This window comes from Cryptosporidium ryanae (genome assembly GCF_009792415.1).
Source record: "Cryptosporidium ryanae isolate 45019 chromosome Unknown contig_32, whole genome shotgun sequence".
Taxonomy (NCBI): domain Eukaryota; phylum Apicomplexa; class Conoidasida; order Eucoccidiorida; family Cryptosporidiidae; genus Cryptosporidium; species Cryptosporidium ryanae.
Genome location: NW_027125498.1, coordinates 1 through 14,443, shown reverse-complemented (window position 1 = coordinate 14,443; position 14,443 = coordinate 1). Strand labels below are relative to the sequence as shown.

Below are 14,443 nucleotides of genomic sequence, written 5' to 3'. Positions count from 1 at the left end.
ACAGTGACAACACATCACCTAATTAATAAACTCAAAATTGTCGCAGTAAGGAGAATACACATACTGAGAGTGGAGCAACTAGTGTTTAATCAAAGTAGGAACAAGTGACTCGGAAGTATATTCCTATCTTCACCCAAATATCGTCGAGTAATATCAGGCCAAAGCACTCCTTTTGTTTCACAGCACATCTAAAGCATACTAAACGCTTTGATACAAAAGTATACATATTTGTATATTTGGTAAATAAATGGTATATTGGTCAACGGCACTATTAAATGTACATGCATACATGTTAGGCGCGTAAAGTTATTGCTGACCAGTTATTATCAGGTTTATTTTTTATTTAAATGTTTAAGGTAAGGAAGGAGGAGTAAATATACATTCGAGGTTTTGAAAGAAAGAGAGACATACTGCTTGAAGCACACAATTGTGCTTTGATGTTTACAGAACTTGGAAGGGAGTTGAGTAATGGAAATAATAGCGGCATAGGAGCAAGAGTAGGGGTGGCACTAAAGGAGAAATTGACGTTTTTGTGTCACATATTGTGAATCAGACTTGGGTTTCTTGTGAACACATAGGAATTTGAATTGAGCAGCTTTACTTTAATTTGCCGAGGCAACAATAACATTTGTGGGATAGAGGATTTTGGCGGCACGCACTGTTTATCTTTAAATAACTTTCTGTGTATATTTTCCGAGTTGTACAAGAAAAGGAAGAGTACAAAGGGAGAAAACTTTCTTTATGTGGTGGTAGAAACTTCATTCTATTCCTTTGTTTGTTTACTTCTTTATCCCGTTTAGTATATCAGAGATAGCAGTTGAGCGGAGGAAGTAAAGAGTAAAGGAAGGCATACACAGAGAAATAGTTCAAAATAACAGTGGAGGGGAGATAAAAGTTTAACTAAAATAAGGCTTATAGTTAGTTTTTGTACATTTAAACTTTGTGATTTTGATAGTGTTAATGAAATTATTGGGCGGAAAACAAAACTCGAACTCGCGTGGAAATAGTTATAAAAATATCACCAAAGTGGGGATTTTAATTGCATTTTGACAGTAGGTTAACGGGGAGAGTTTTGCGTGTGTATGAGAGAGAGCAACAAGTATAGTTGGAATAGGAATAAAAAGAAAGGTTGTGGGGAAGAAATTGGAGGTCATTTTTCTAATTCATTGTTAGTATTCTTCAGAGTAAAAGGATAGATAGCAGTGCTAGTGTTGGAAATATATAAAATAATCGGCCTATAGTCTAAATTTAATACAAAAAGTGCTAGCAGTAATTAACAAATAGACATTGTTGTATAAAAGAACTATAGCCATTATCGTTTGGAGTTTATGTAAATATAAATATATGTGTATGTATGTATGCATACAGTATTAAGAATATCCAAATATACGAAAAATAGAATTTCATAATTGTTTTGTCGTTAAATATTATAATAGATATATAAATGCAACAATAAACACCATTATTTTGAGAACGGTATTATAAAATTAAATAAAGTTAACAAAAATACATAGAAACATTTGTATTGTTTTAAATTTGGATAGAATACATCACTTAATATCAATATCTAATTAGGAATACATACAACATTTTAATAGAACACAACCAACACATAATATTTAATATTTGGTAATTACGATTAGAAGTTATTTTTGGATTAATTCTGAATTGCATATTCACCCGGAGCTCTAAATAGAAACAATAATTTGTTAAATAAAAGTAAATTGTAATTAATTTTTGCCTATACTCAACCATAAATTTGTAAAGAAAACAATCCACAACAAACAATAGTCTTTTACTGGTATAAATAAAAACTATATTGAAAGTCACACAAACTTTGTATCATATCAAAATTCTTATGTAAATATTAAGGGAGTATACAGAAAGATGAATGTAATAAGCGAGAGGAATTATTGTTATTTCGATAATAATAATCGCAATGCAAATGGGAAGGTAACTAGATTTGAATTGGAAGAAGCAATGGAAGTAATAATAAGACACGGGGAAAGTGATAAGGGTAACTGTATGATATTAAATTCGTATCCGTTGAGCATGACGCTAATTAGATGTTGCAGCAGTAGTGACAGGTCTCGTATAATAAGGAAATTGAATGAGTTTTCACGAGTTGTAAAAGGTAGTCATTGGATAGTCCTGGAAGAGGTGAATAACGGCAACGAATATGTTGATAAAGGGGAAGTTTTGACTAAGAAGAAAGGAACGAGGTCCAACGAATACTCTACGAAGAACATAGTTATGTTAGAATTTTTTAACTATAACGAGGGTTTTTTCAGGAACAATATTGCCGGTATATTAAATAATACAGAGGAAATGAACATTTTACACAATTATTTCTCCCATCCTAATTCGATACTAAGCATGAACATAGACGGCACATCAAGCGCTGGACCGTTTGAGAATGAAGAGGACTCTGGCATGAATGGCAGTAGTAGAACTGGTGTCAACGATGTAATGGGTACAGGAAGGAACAAGGCCTCACTGGCAACTACCTTGAGAAGAAGAAGGGATTTTGAGATTGGTAATTCTCGTAGTTTTTTTGGAATCACATTATCAAATTCTTCAAATTATGGTTTACAAGTGAATTCGTATAAATTAAAGGAATTAGATGAATCTTGTTTAGCGTTTGCGGTGAGAATACACAATATAGAGTCGTTTGATGTTTCTTTGAGTGAATTGGAGAGCATATACAATGAATTTTGGCTTATTTCCGGGGATAAAAGTTCAAAAAAGGACAAAACGAATCACAATCTTTTGTCCTGCACAGGGTCTGATGATATCGGCACTGGTACAAGAATAGTCAGCAACAGTAATGGAGTTGGGGATTCACTGTCGTCTCAATCGGGGTCATTTTTGACAGTACTGGCGTTTAATGTCCAAAAGGATGGGGGTGTGGAGGATGGGTTCGAGGATGGGAGTGGCGGAAGCAGCAGGGACGTGGAGATATACATGTTGCATATATTCGAAACTGAAAAGGAGTACGAGTTCATGTCGAAAACTGGCATCTGGAATGACTATCTACTTTCTCTAATGAGAGTGACTAATGCACGTGGGAAAGGCACCAGCGAAGGCACTTTATATAAGAATGGGATTGAAATGGAGTTCAGTATACACAAATTGATATACTGTTGCAATTCGTGCGAATACAAGGCGTTAGATATGAACGAAGAGACACTTTCACTGAAAAGCTACAAGTCTGAGAGCGAAAAGCAGGACGCTCAAGGAAGGTTCAAGGAAAATGCGTCAAATTTGCCACCGAAAGCAGCAAGAACAGGAGCTGTCATGGTTAGCTCTTGTATGAAAAAGAGTGATTATTGTTTGAAGCAAGTATCCGATAACTCAAATGTTTCCTCATCCACAGATTTGGACTCTGTGACCACTTCAATTAACTCAAGTCGTGAGAATTTAACTGTAACCGACTCCTCCGGTTTAAAAAAGAAGTCAATGGAGGTTGTGATTGATGAAGGCAACGGAGATTTGAGTTTTGGGGAGGAGGATGACCACGTTGAGAACGATATTGGCAATGATACTGGAGCCACGGTAACCGGCAAAGAGGAAAAGAGCGAGATTGGGTTGTTTAGTGCGACGGAAGAAGTGAAGGACAACGCCTTCAACTTTAGTTTTGTGTCTCCTGACAAACTGGATGGTGAAATGCTTGTTTCTAGTTTGAGTAACGTGGACTTTTGGAAATCATCCCTGAGAGCTAGCGAAAATTCAGGAGTTTGCGTGAATACCGGGTATAAGTTGCCTTTCGTCTCAAATCACGATCGCAGTAATGTGGGTGCCGGCGGCAGCAGTGGTGCTGGATCAGCAAAGGAGGAGGATGAGTACTACGAATGCAGAGAAATGAAATATGAACCACGCGAATTGAAGAGAATTCTAACGCAAATGAGTTCCGGCAAGAACTTCAGATGCTCATCCGAGGAGTGTGTTTACTGCAATAATTCGAGTGGTTACAAATACAACAACGTTGAGGATGGCGATTTTTGGTGCAGAAGTGGATTCAAGAGTTTTTGTCAGATTTACAAGAAGATGGGAGTCGTTAGATTGACTGGTAGAACGAATACCAGGTCTTCTGTCATTGAATCTTCATCTTACGTGAATAATTGCAGCGACACGTCGTGGTTAATACGCGAGTTTATCGGGGATGAGGTATCGGACGTGGTTTTCTGTGATGGCATAAACAGAAGAAGAACAACCATAGAGGGTGACTCAAGAGGCTTGAGAGTCTACTTGGTTGGCGACTTTAATGACTGGAACAAAACCTCCCACGAACTTGCTTTGGAAACAGAAGAAATTGAGTGTGAAAATAAAAGGAAATTTGTTGATTATCCCGAGGTACCTAATTTCATGAAGGGACGTGTTTACTCGATATTACTGAGAAACGAGGATTTGACAAAAAACGGCTCTTATTTGAATTCATTTAAATTGAGAATAGTTACCACCAGAAGAAAAGAATCCGAGTCTCTTGAGGAGACGGAGGAGTCCGAGACGTACAGATTGTTGACTTATTCAAGAAATTTAATTGCCTCCGGCATTAGAGATAACGGAAATAACAAATTGTTGAATTGTTTGTTGGATGCGAGTGACGAGGCGAGCGTTCACGGACTTAGATGTCCTCTTCCGATGTGTGTGGACTACGGAGGTGCAAATGGCGTAAAGTCCGGTGAATTCTCAAAGGAGGACAGCGCGTTAATACTGGAAGAACTTATTAGGAACACCAGACTGTCCAGTTTGTATGTGTACGAGGCAAATATATCTTGCTCGAATGGGTTGATAACGGGTAACGGAAACAGAGCCAGCATTGGCAGCAGCAACAATTTAGATTCAACGCAAAACTTCCAAGTCAAGTGCGGGACGTTCTATAATTTCAAGATCAATGTGCTCCCGAGAGTCTCCAGAGGGGGATACAACACCATACTATTCTCTGACGTGTTGGAGCACAGCAGAAGCTACGATTATCAGTATCCATGCAATTACCTCGTTCCACATACTGAATATGGGAATTTGGAAGAATTTAAAGAGCTTGTAGACGAGTGTCACAAGCGCGGACTGCTTGTGTTGATCGACTTTAACTTGGCATTCGGGGACATAACAAGTGCAAATTCAATGTTCCAGCCGTGTGATAGAGAGGTCAATAACAGTTTGGGAAGTAATGCAAAGGAGGTGGAGGGGACGGTTTGTGGCGAAAAGACCGACAAGAGTGGCTTCGTTGATGAAAAGAGAGCACTGGGGAGGAGTAGCGGTGTTATTGAGGATAACGGCGGAGGCGAGAGCGGCGTCTTTGGAGGGAGTAGTGCGAAAGACTTCAGTGGAATAGAGAAGTTGTTCGTAGATGAGTCAACGCTGGACCTGTACGAGTCGTTTATGCTGACCAATATAAACACAATTAATCCGAGCTTCTTTAAACATACTCCAGAGGTTATATCATCTTTATTCGCATTTAACAAGAACTACAGCAGGCTAAATTTGTGTTATGTGCCAATGCTTTCGGTAATAATATCCTCGATATACTATTTAATGACTGAATTGGGAATAGACGGATTTAGGTTTACGTTGCCAGACTTGTCTGAAGAGGGAGACAAATACCCATTGTTGGCCTCGATATTGGCTCTTATAAATGACGTTGTTCACTCGGTAAAACCATATGGCGTAACAATAGCAAATGAATTGTTGTTGAGGGAGAATATGCAGGAGAGGGCTTGTTCAGAGTTGTCCATTCCGACGGAGCACGGAGGGATAGGATTTGACTTCGTTTGGGACGTTTCTGTTTGTTCCTCGCTGCAGGACATTGCAGTCAAAAACATCTCTTACTCCCACAACAGTGCCGGTGGGGGATTTAACATTGGAAGAGACATAATCGAGCGTTTAATTCCTTTTGAAGACAGGATGAAGCTTTCCGGACGCAGAGTATTGTTGTTGAGTAAAAAGAAAAGGAGGAGAGCAAGTGCAGAGACCAGGAGTTCGGATTTAAAGACTCGAGACATTCGGGACGACTTGACTGAGGGCACAGGGGCGGTTCAGGATGCGGAGACGAGGAGAAATGAGGCAGTTGAGCTGGTGTGCAGGACAATACGCGGAATAGAGTCGTTGGAGACGAAAACAGTCACGCAAAACCCACTCAGGATAGCAATGTTTAGTTGGGAGAGCCTGCATACGCACTTGGTCGGGGGAGTGTCTCCACACGTATCTGAATTGTCAGCCAGTTTAATTCGTCTTGGCCACGAGGTTCACTTATTCACGAGAGCCACGGGGTCATCTTACATAATAAAGGAGCATGATGGGGTTTTGTACCACGAATGTCCGTTTCAGCTTAATTCTGACTTTGTGACAGAGATAACGAATATGTGCAATTCATTTGTTTATCACATGCAACGTTGGGAAGACGGACTTACAAAAATGTCAGATCATTTTGTATCGGGATCTTCTCAAGGAAAGAGCAGTAGAGCATTGAATGCGGTCAAGAATGGGTATCGTTTTAATATATGTCACTGCCATGATTGGCTAGCAGCGCCTGTACTTACGAGTTTAAGGAGGATAGGCAACAACAACAGAACCACAATTTTCACAGTGCATTCCACAGAGTATGGAAGGTGCGGGAATCAATCGTTTGGTGGCCAAAGCAGAAGGATATCTGACATAGAAAGAGAGGGATGCCATACGGCGGACAGAATCATATGCGTGAGCGGCGTATTGGCGGAGGAGGTTTGCAGGCTTTTTGGGATAAACAGAAACAAAATAAAGGTCATATACAATGGAATTCACTGCCACGCTTTTGACAGAGTTGCGATGGACGATCCCGGTGAGATTAAGAGACAGCTGGGAATCGGGCCTTTGGAACCGACATTTTTGTGCGTTGCTAGGATGGTTATTCAAAAAGGAGTTGATTTGCTCGTAGAGGCAGTTCCCGGGATACTGAAGTATAGAAGTGATGCCAAGTTCATTCTTGTGGGAGACGGCCACCAAAAGGACGAGATCGAGAGGAGAGCACACCAACTCGGAGTCTACAGTTCAATCAGATTCGTTGGTAAGAAGTCGGGTGACGACGTTGTCAGACTTTATAAGGCCTGTGATGCCGTTGTCGTTCCTTCCAGAAACGAGCCGTTTGGAATTGTTGTACTTGAGGGCTGGACTGCCGGGAAGCCTGTTGTAGCCACTACAAGTGGTGGCCCGAGGGATTTTTTAACTCCTAATGTGGATGGTTATCTTGTTGAGCCTTGTAAGGATAGCATAGCGTGGGGTTGTTGTGAGATACTTAAAAATTTTGATCACTCGAGGTGGATGGGTTCTAGGGGCCGTGTGAAAGCAGCTTATTCGTTTTCGTGGGACACAATCGCGAGGACAACCAGCTACTTATACTATGAGCAGACGAACACACTCGATTCTGCTCCAAGTTTGGTTTTGAAGCCGAACAAGCCCGTAATGTTGCAGATATTTGGGGAGGCTGCTCTACACCACCACATGACCATTTTCGATGACTATGACAAGTCAATAACCTCGTTGAAAATGATGAAGTTGTTGATTGTGACAAACTTCGCTTTCTCCAAGAACGGAGTACTGCAAAGCATGGGTTCCGAGTTTGGCAACCCCGACTCTTTTGACTTCCCAAGACCCAACAACAATATGGATTCGTCCAAGCTCTGTTGCAGGTGGGACTTGGCTGACAACAAGGGGTTGAAGTTTAAGCACGTTGAGTTTTTAAACACTGCATTGGTTCGAATCGAGAGGGTTTTAAGGTGGAACAACAGGGGCAGCATTAAGAGAGCTATGGGCGGGAAAGCGGACATATACCGCGAGACTAACTGTTTTGGAAATGAAAGTGATCGAGCTGAGCTCGACAGTGTTAGTGACAAGGCCGGGAGCGACAGTGGGAATGGAAAGAGCAGCGAAACGGTATCCTTGGACAACATTTCTAATGGTGAGTTAGACTTTATACTTTCCTCTGGAAATAGACACGCGAACGAAGCCTCAGACCACACAACAAAAGGCGGTGTGGACTCTCGTTTTGGGAGCAACAGTCCAGATATCACTGGCAGCGTCATGGGGCTTGGTGGATTAATTTACAATTCACTCGACAATTCTACAGTGAGAGTGCTTTTGTGTCACGAGTCTGATAAGGTTTTGATTTTGGAGAGAAGTGTGTGTACCTTTGTCTTCAACTATAGCGATAGGTACTATAGGAATTACGGGTTCGGCATTTCAAGTGAACTGCCACAATCTGTTCTATTGGACACACAAGACGAGAGATTTGGAGGGAACAAGAAATATGTAGTCTCTTCTGAGGTGTTTGGCGTCGGGAACAGCGGTGAGTGTCCACACAACCATAACCGGTGTGGATACGAGAGGAATCCAGATCCAGACAGTCTTTGTGGCATTCACTTCGTTTTGGACTCTGTTTCCGGGTTTAGTATTCCAAGCGAATACGACCTCGGCGAGGACGACGACAGCGACAGCTCGACAAACAGAATTCTTCTTTCTAAAGGCCTTCTTCAAAGGGAATTAAGTGTTTTTGGAGAAAACGGAGGTTTGTTATTCGGAAGAGAGAGGGGTTTGGATCATTATTTAAATGGTGTCAACTTTAATCCGCTTTCGCCATACAGGTACACAAACACTCGAACTTTGAAGCAGACGGTGTTTTTGGACATGAGTCCTTTTTCGGCGTACATCCTTGTTCCTTTTAAGCTAGTAAAGGGGTTGTCTAGCCAAATTCTTGACAACAAGCTGGTGTTTGGCGAGAACATTGATGCCTTTGTCGACTCCATTAATCGTTTTTGACCGGGACGGAACGGAGTCGGTGCAGTGATATGCGACAAACCTGTTTGCTGGACAGGAGGTCCGACGGACACCCAATTGTTTGACAAAGCCACAGTCACCACCGCTACCGACGAGGACGGGGGCGGATGGCAGCGGAAATGCAAATTCAAACCAAAGTCTGCACCAGTGAGAACGTTCACTTCGTTCAGCCCGTGCATATGTGGAGTAAATTCCCATCCGAACGTCTTCACAACTTCCACGTTATCTCGTGAACACTGACAGGAAACTCTGGACCAAATATCCTATGTCTTAACAGAGTTAAGAGCGAATATATGCCAGGAAAGAAAACAAAGGTGCATATAGACTGAGATTAATCCAATGAGCGTACGCATAAGTTGCAATTGCTTCACCGATGCATTTATGGAAAAAGTGCGTATTCTGACTTTTTTCTTTTTACGTAAATCTGTTTACATTCATGTTCAACTTAAGTCCTCAATGATGCCAAAAGACGCGGAAACTCCGCAGTGTGTCAATATTTTCTTCCGAATATATGCTAGAACATAGGAAGCAAGTAGAAATAGCAAAGCAAGAAAAGTGAATAAGTGTCTGTTACTTCCAAACTCCGTGTCTTTCTTCGTTTTGACCTGTTTGCCTACAGAAGCGAATGTGTTTATAGACGAGTTAGCCGCATATTCTTTCCAAAGCGCACAGGGCCAGTATCTTTTGTGAGCAAGGCAGTGGGCAGCGACGGCAAACGAGCGCGCGCGTTTTGCACATGCAAGGTAGCAGCTCAGGCACAGACTGCATTTTCAGGGTTTCTCCGATGCTGGTCTGTAAGTGGCGGGGGGGGGCGACAAGTTTAGAGAACATGTTTCGTCGAATGTGGAAGTAGCGTTTCCAAGGCGACAACTAAGTCAGGCGCGCGCCCTCGGTTTCAAAAGGGGAAAGCCCATGTGCCGTCCTTGTTGCCCTGCACAATTTAACCCATTTTCCACGGGGGACTATTTTGCGCATGCATGCAGACATGAGCGGAGCGCATGTAGTGGGGAAAACGCCTGCCTGGTTATTGGGAGAGAGTAGACGCAGTGAGTGATGGGAGGTGACGGACAAGCGTTGGTCATTTGGGCGCATTAAAGACTCTAGATTGCGCTTTAGGAGAGCTGGGGAAAGACAGAATGAGCAGCTAGCAAGGACACAAGTTTCTCTTTCAATTGAGACTTTGAGGGAATTTACTTTGTCATTTATTCACACAGCGATTAAAGGGGAGACTGCGAATACGGTCTCTCAAGTCGCGAAATGATAGGTACAACGAGTGATAATGCCTTTGGGATACGCACATAATTGTTATAAATATGTGCAAAAACAATTAATTAAGTGTAAATATGTGATTTGGGCAGCGGTGAGCCACTAAATATAAAGAGCAATTTACCTATGCATAACACACAAGGGAGAAAAAAGTGGTGAGGGGCTTTGAATAAAAAAACGCATGTAGTAAAAAAGGGTATACAGTGATAAGATAAAAAAGGGCGTAACTGAGATAAATATTTTCTTTGATTAAATAGGTTTATATGGACACACATTTTTGAACTTTGACTAGGAGAAGGGTTTAAATGTCAGATACGGCAGCCGAGGAGGCGAAAGGAAACAGAAGCAAGGTTTTTTGTCCAAGAGGGGAACCAAAGGTGTTGTTTTTAATTAAGAGGCAATTTTTGTGGTAAATAGAGTCCTTTCGGTGCCTGAAATTGCGAAGTTGCAGCAGTAAGATGGCATTGTGACGAGGAACACAGACGCGTTTTCAAAGAAATAAAGTACTTGTCGATTGTTCCATGCGATAATCTACTATAATGCAAACAGAAAATGACGGAAAGGAAGCAGTTGTTGAGTAACAGAGGCGATAATCACAGAAGCTTGCGCGAGTGCGATAGATATCCAGATGAGTTAATAGAGTGTGCGACAGTTAGACCGGAGAAGTACCATATACTGAAGCAAAAAGAGTACGACGACTGTATAATAACCAGTTATCATAAAATAATAAACAGCGAGTACCTAGATGTTGAGAGGGAGTTGATAAACGAGAAATTGCTGAATAGCGGAAAAAGCGACAACAGTTGCTATGATGATTTTCAGTACGGAAAGGAAAAAACAGGACTGTACGGAGGCAACGTTGCAGATGAGTCTCAGTGCAGCAGTAATGTTATAAACAGCGACACTGGTATAATATTTGACGGCAAGAGAAGCGAGATAGTTGACTATTCTGAACAGGAGTCATCCGAGGGTCTAGCCAACGAGTATTCGGATGATGAGTTGGACGCGGAATACGACAAGCTTGGGGAGAATCTGGACGAAGAGGACGAGGAGAGCAACGGCGAGTTGTTACTGTTACTAAAAAGCAGAGAGGGACGAAGGAGAAGCAGGATGCGGGATGTGTTGAATCTACCGAATTCAGATTACTTGATTCTCCGGAACCTTCCGGTTTCGTTCGGCATACCGATAATAAGCGTTAAAAAGTTGAATGTGAGGTCAATATTGTTGTTGTGGTTTGTGGTCTCACTGTTGGTCATATATGGCACATCTCTGTTTTTGAACGAATACATTATCAATGATATAATACCACTTTACGATATGGACAATGTCATATTTCGAGAGTCAAGCAAGAGTAACGGAAAAACCGGGTCAAAAGCAGTGATTTCGTCGTTTTTAAGGTCAAACAGGCAATCGACGCCGTCATTTAGTAGTAACAATATATTGAAGAGGCTATTTCCGTCTTTTGTACAGAAAGGCCAGACCAAATATGGAGGGAGTGCGGGCGGCGATGGGAGTTCCGAGTTAAGTGTGAATTTGGACTTGAAAAACTGCCACGTGCAGTTTCTGGACTCCAAGAGTGAATTGAGCTACATTAAGATAAGGTCATGGAGAGTATTTTCCGAGTCCCAGTTGTATTATGGGAGCGTGGGGAGGTACAGAATATCAAGGATAGCGAGAGACAAGTATGAATATATGTGCTCGCATAACACATTCACATGGACTTTAAGGAAGTACCTGTTGCCTTTTTCCTGGAGCAAGCATGTTAACATGACGTGGAGGGAGCACAAGGAATATTGTGACGGCAGTTTGAGGCCTTGGAACTACGTTAATGACTCCAATTTGCACATAAAGCTCCACCAATCTAACACAGGCGATTACTTTCAGTGTTCAGTAAACTTTTTTTTGTCAGAAAAATTCAAGTTTAATGAGTTAAGTATAAAGTACATCCCAAGCTCAAATTACATGAGAGTCGCGTCCAGCGTTCCAATATATACACAAAAACTGTTTCATCTAGAGGCCCTGCATGGAATTTTTGATTTGAGGGATATACACTCGCAAAATATATCAATTTCCCTTTCTGATGGCTGGTCTTCAATAGACATTCCGAGCAAAGAGACAGGGGATGAAGGCAACGCGAACGTATTAATAGAGAGCAGAGGGGCGTCTGTATACATAAACAGCAGGGTTCCGTTGATGGTAGTGATGCCAATTAGAGTTGCGGAGTTGTCTGTGTTGAGATCAAGGTACGTAAAGGTGGAGTTGGACAAGAAGAACAGTGATTTGGGCCACTTAAACTACTACAAACTGGGATCAGTCATCGCAAAGTTGAACGCGAATAGACCTTTTTATGGGGGAAACGGCCAGTCGTATAAAACGAGAGTTAACATTCAGGGGACCTTGCCTCCCGTATACATTAACGTGAATGACGAATACGACAACAAAAGCAGCGAGAGTGTAGATGGTTTGAGGAACAACCCGGTGGACGAGGAACTGGAAACCTGGGTGGGAAAATACCAATTAATGGATCCACACTTGTTTTTGTTTTCAAAGTCGCGTTTCGAGAACTTCAACAAGTGGTTGCAAGAAGACTTATCCAGTCCGTGGGTGTTATATATAAACATTTTGGGGAACAGTGAGTATCCGAAAGGCACGTGGAAGGCAGTGTCGTCAAGAGCGTTTATAAGAGATGCATATGGACTAGTTCTGATTTCCGGTGGTTTGTTAAAACCAAGAACGTACAATCTCTACATACATATACTCGGACTCAAATGTCTTTCGCCAATAGACCATTCAGACCTGGAGGATTTAGACGTTATTAATGTGGATAATGTGGGAAAAGATGCAGCTTTGAATGAACTCTATGCGAGTGAATTGGGAAACGGTGGCAGTGTCGACGCTCTCGACACGGGCTTCGACAACTTTACAGGCGGAATGTCGGTAAGTGCGTCGAAGGGTGTTGTTTTGAACAAGAAAAGTGAGAATAGAGGTATACTTGGGAATATAACAAGCAGACTTAGTGGCATCATGGGGACAGGCAACGATACGAAAAGCGGAAAGCCGAGATTCGTTGATCTAAGGGAGATGTTTGGAGGCAAGTACGGAACCAGAATGCTTTCAAACAATATTCAGGAGGCCTTTTATTTTGGCGGAGTTGATAGAGACGGCGTGAATAGCAGGGGAAGCAGGAGCACTGGTGGTAATCTAAGCGAATTACTTGCAAGTTATGCGAGCAGTGAAAACAGCGTGGAGACAAGAATAAGTAGCATAAATCAGGTTGGAAGTTATATAGGAAGGTCAAGCAGCATTAAATCCTGCGAGTCTTCCATTACGGAAAGTATATTTAGTGTTATAAATTCAGAAATAGCAGAAACGATACAGCAGCCGAGTGTGATAGTATGGACGCAGAATGAGAACACGAACGGCACGAAGCCGAGCGACCTTGAGTCAAAAAAAGAGAGGAACTCTGTAAAGGCGTTGATAAATAACAATATAATGAAGATTTTCAAGTCGGTCTATTCATTTTTATACACGGTGGAGAACATTTTATTCCCGAGTTGGTTGATACCGGGCTGGAGCGATTTATCCAAGAAGATAGCCAAGAGCTCAATACTTGCGGAGGACGACTATAATAACTTCGACTTGGGTGTTTTAACAGAGAGCGATCATGTTTACAATAACAATAAGAGTCAGTTTATATACACGGCAGAAAACGATGCAATATTAAGAGATTTAGTAACTGCAAATGACTTGCAGGGTTACATAGTATCGCTTGTATTGAACATAGTATGTGCGGTCTTTGTAGCAGCATTCTCAATGTGGGTTTTGTACTACTACGTTTTTCCGTGGTTTCTAACGGGGATAAGAGAACTGCAACTGGTAAGCACTGCGTCACACCGTTTAAATCACGATTTTCGCACATCAGAGACGGGCGAATGGATAGTAATGGTGTTTGTAGTACAGTGGCCGGAGTTTGGTTTGCTGTTAAGGTGGAATCAAAGACAAAGACTCGATGGAGAGAAGATATGTATATATATAAAACAAGTGGAGATGAACAGCAGTAGTGGCGATTTGGCAGAATTCTTTTTGTATATACCTGCGAACGAGGCGTCTTTGACTACCCATTTTGGGAGGAATCAGCAAGAATTATTCGTTCCGATGAAGTACAGTGACAAATGCGTATTTGAGGTGACAATGCCATATGAATTAGTGTCAGACAACAAATACAGGTTAAGGATATTGAGAATATCTTCATTTGGACACATTATTGAACAAAGCAATTGGAGCAATGAAATAATACCGGGTGACAAAATGAGGTTTGTTGATTTTCCGTTGTTGTTTTTAAGAAGATTTTTGCCAATTAGAAGATCAT

The 14,443-nt window shown here is 41.6% G+C and overlaps 2 protein-coding genes across 2 annotated transcripts; both read left to right on the top strand.

Moving 5' to 3' along the window:
- Positions 1–1,887: 1,887 nt before the first annotated feature.
- FG386_002088 (uncharacterized protein) lies at positions 1,888–8,790 on the top strand (the record flags this gene model as incomplete). The annotated part of the gene is made up of 1 exon (XM_067341436.1): positions 1,888–8,790. The coding sequence occupies one exon, from the start codon at positions 1,888–1,890 to the stop codon at positions 8,788–8,790; it is 6,903 nt and encodes a 2,300-aa protein (XP_067198864.1).
- A 3,804-nt stretch (positions 8,791–12,594) lies between these two features.
- Positions 12,595–13,950, top strand: FG386_002077 (uncharacterized protein; the record flags this gene model as incomplete). Its single annotated transcript, XM_067341425.1, has 1 exon — positions 12,595–13,950. A coding segment is annotated over one exon (1,356 nt), but the record flags the coding sequence as incomplete, so codon positions are not given.
- Positions 13,951–14,443: the final 493 nt, after the last annotated feature.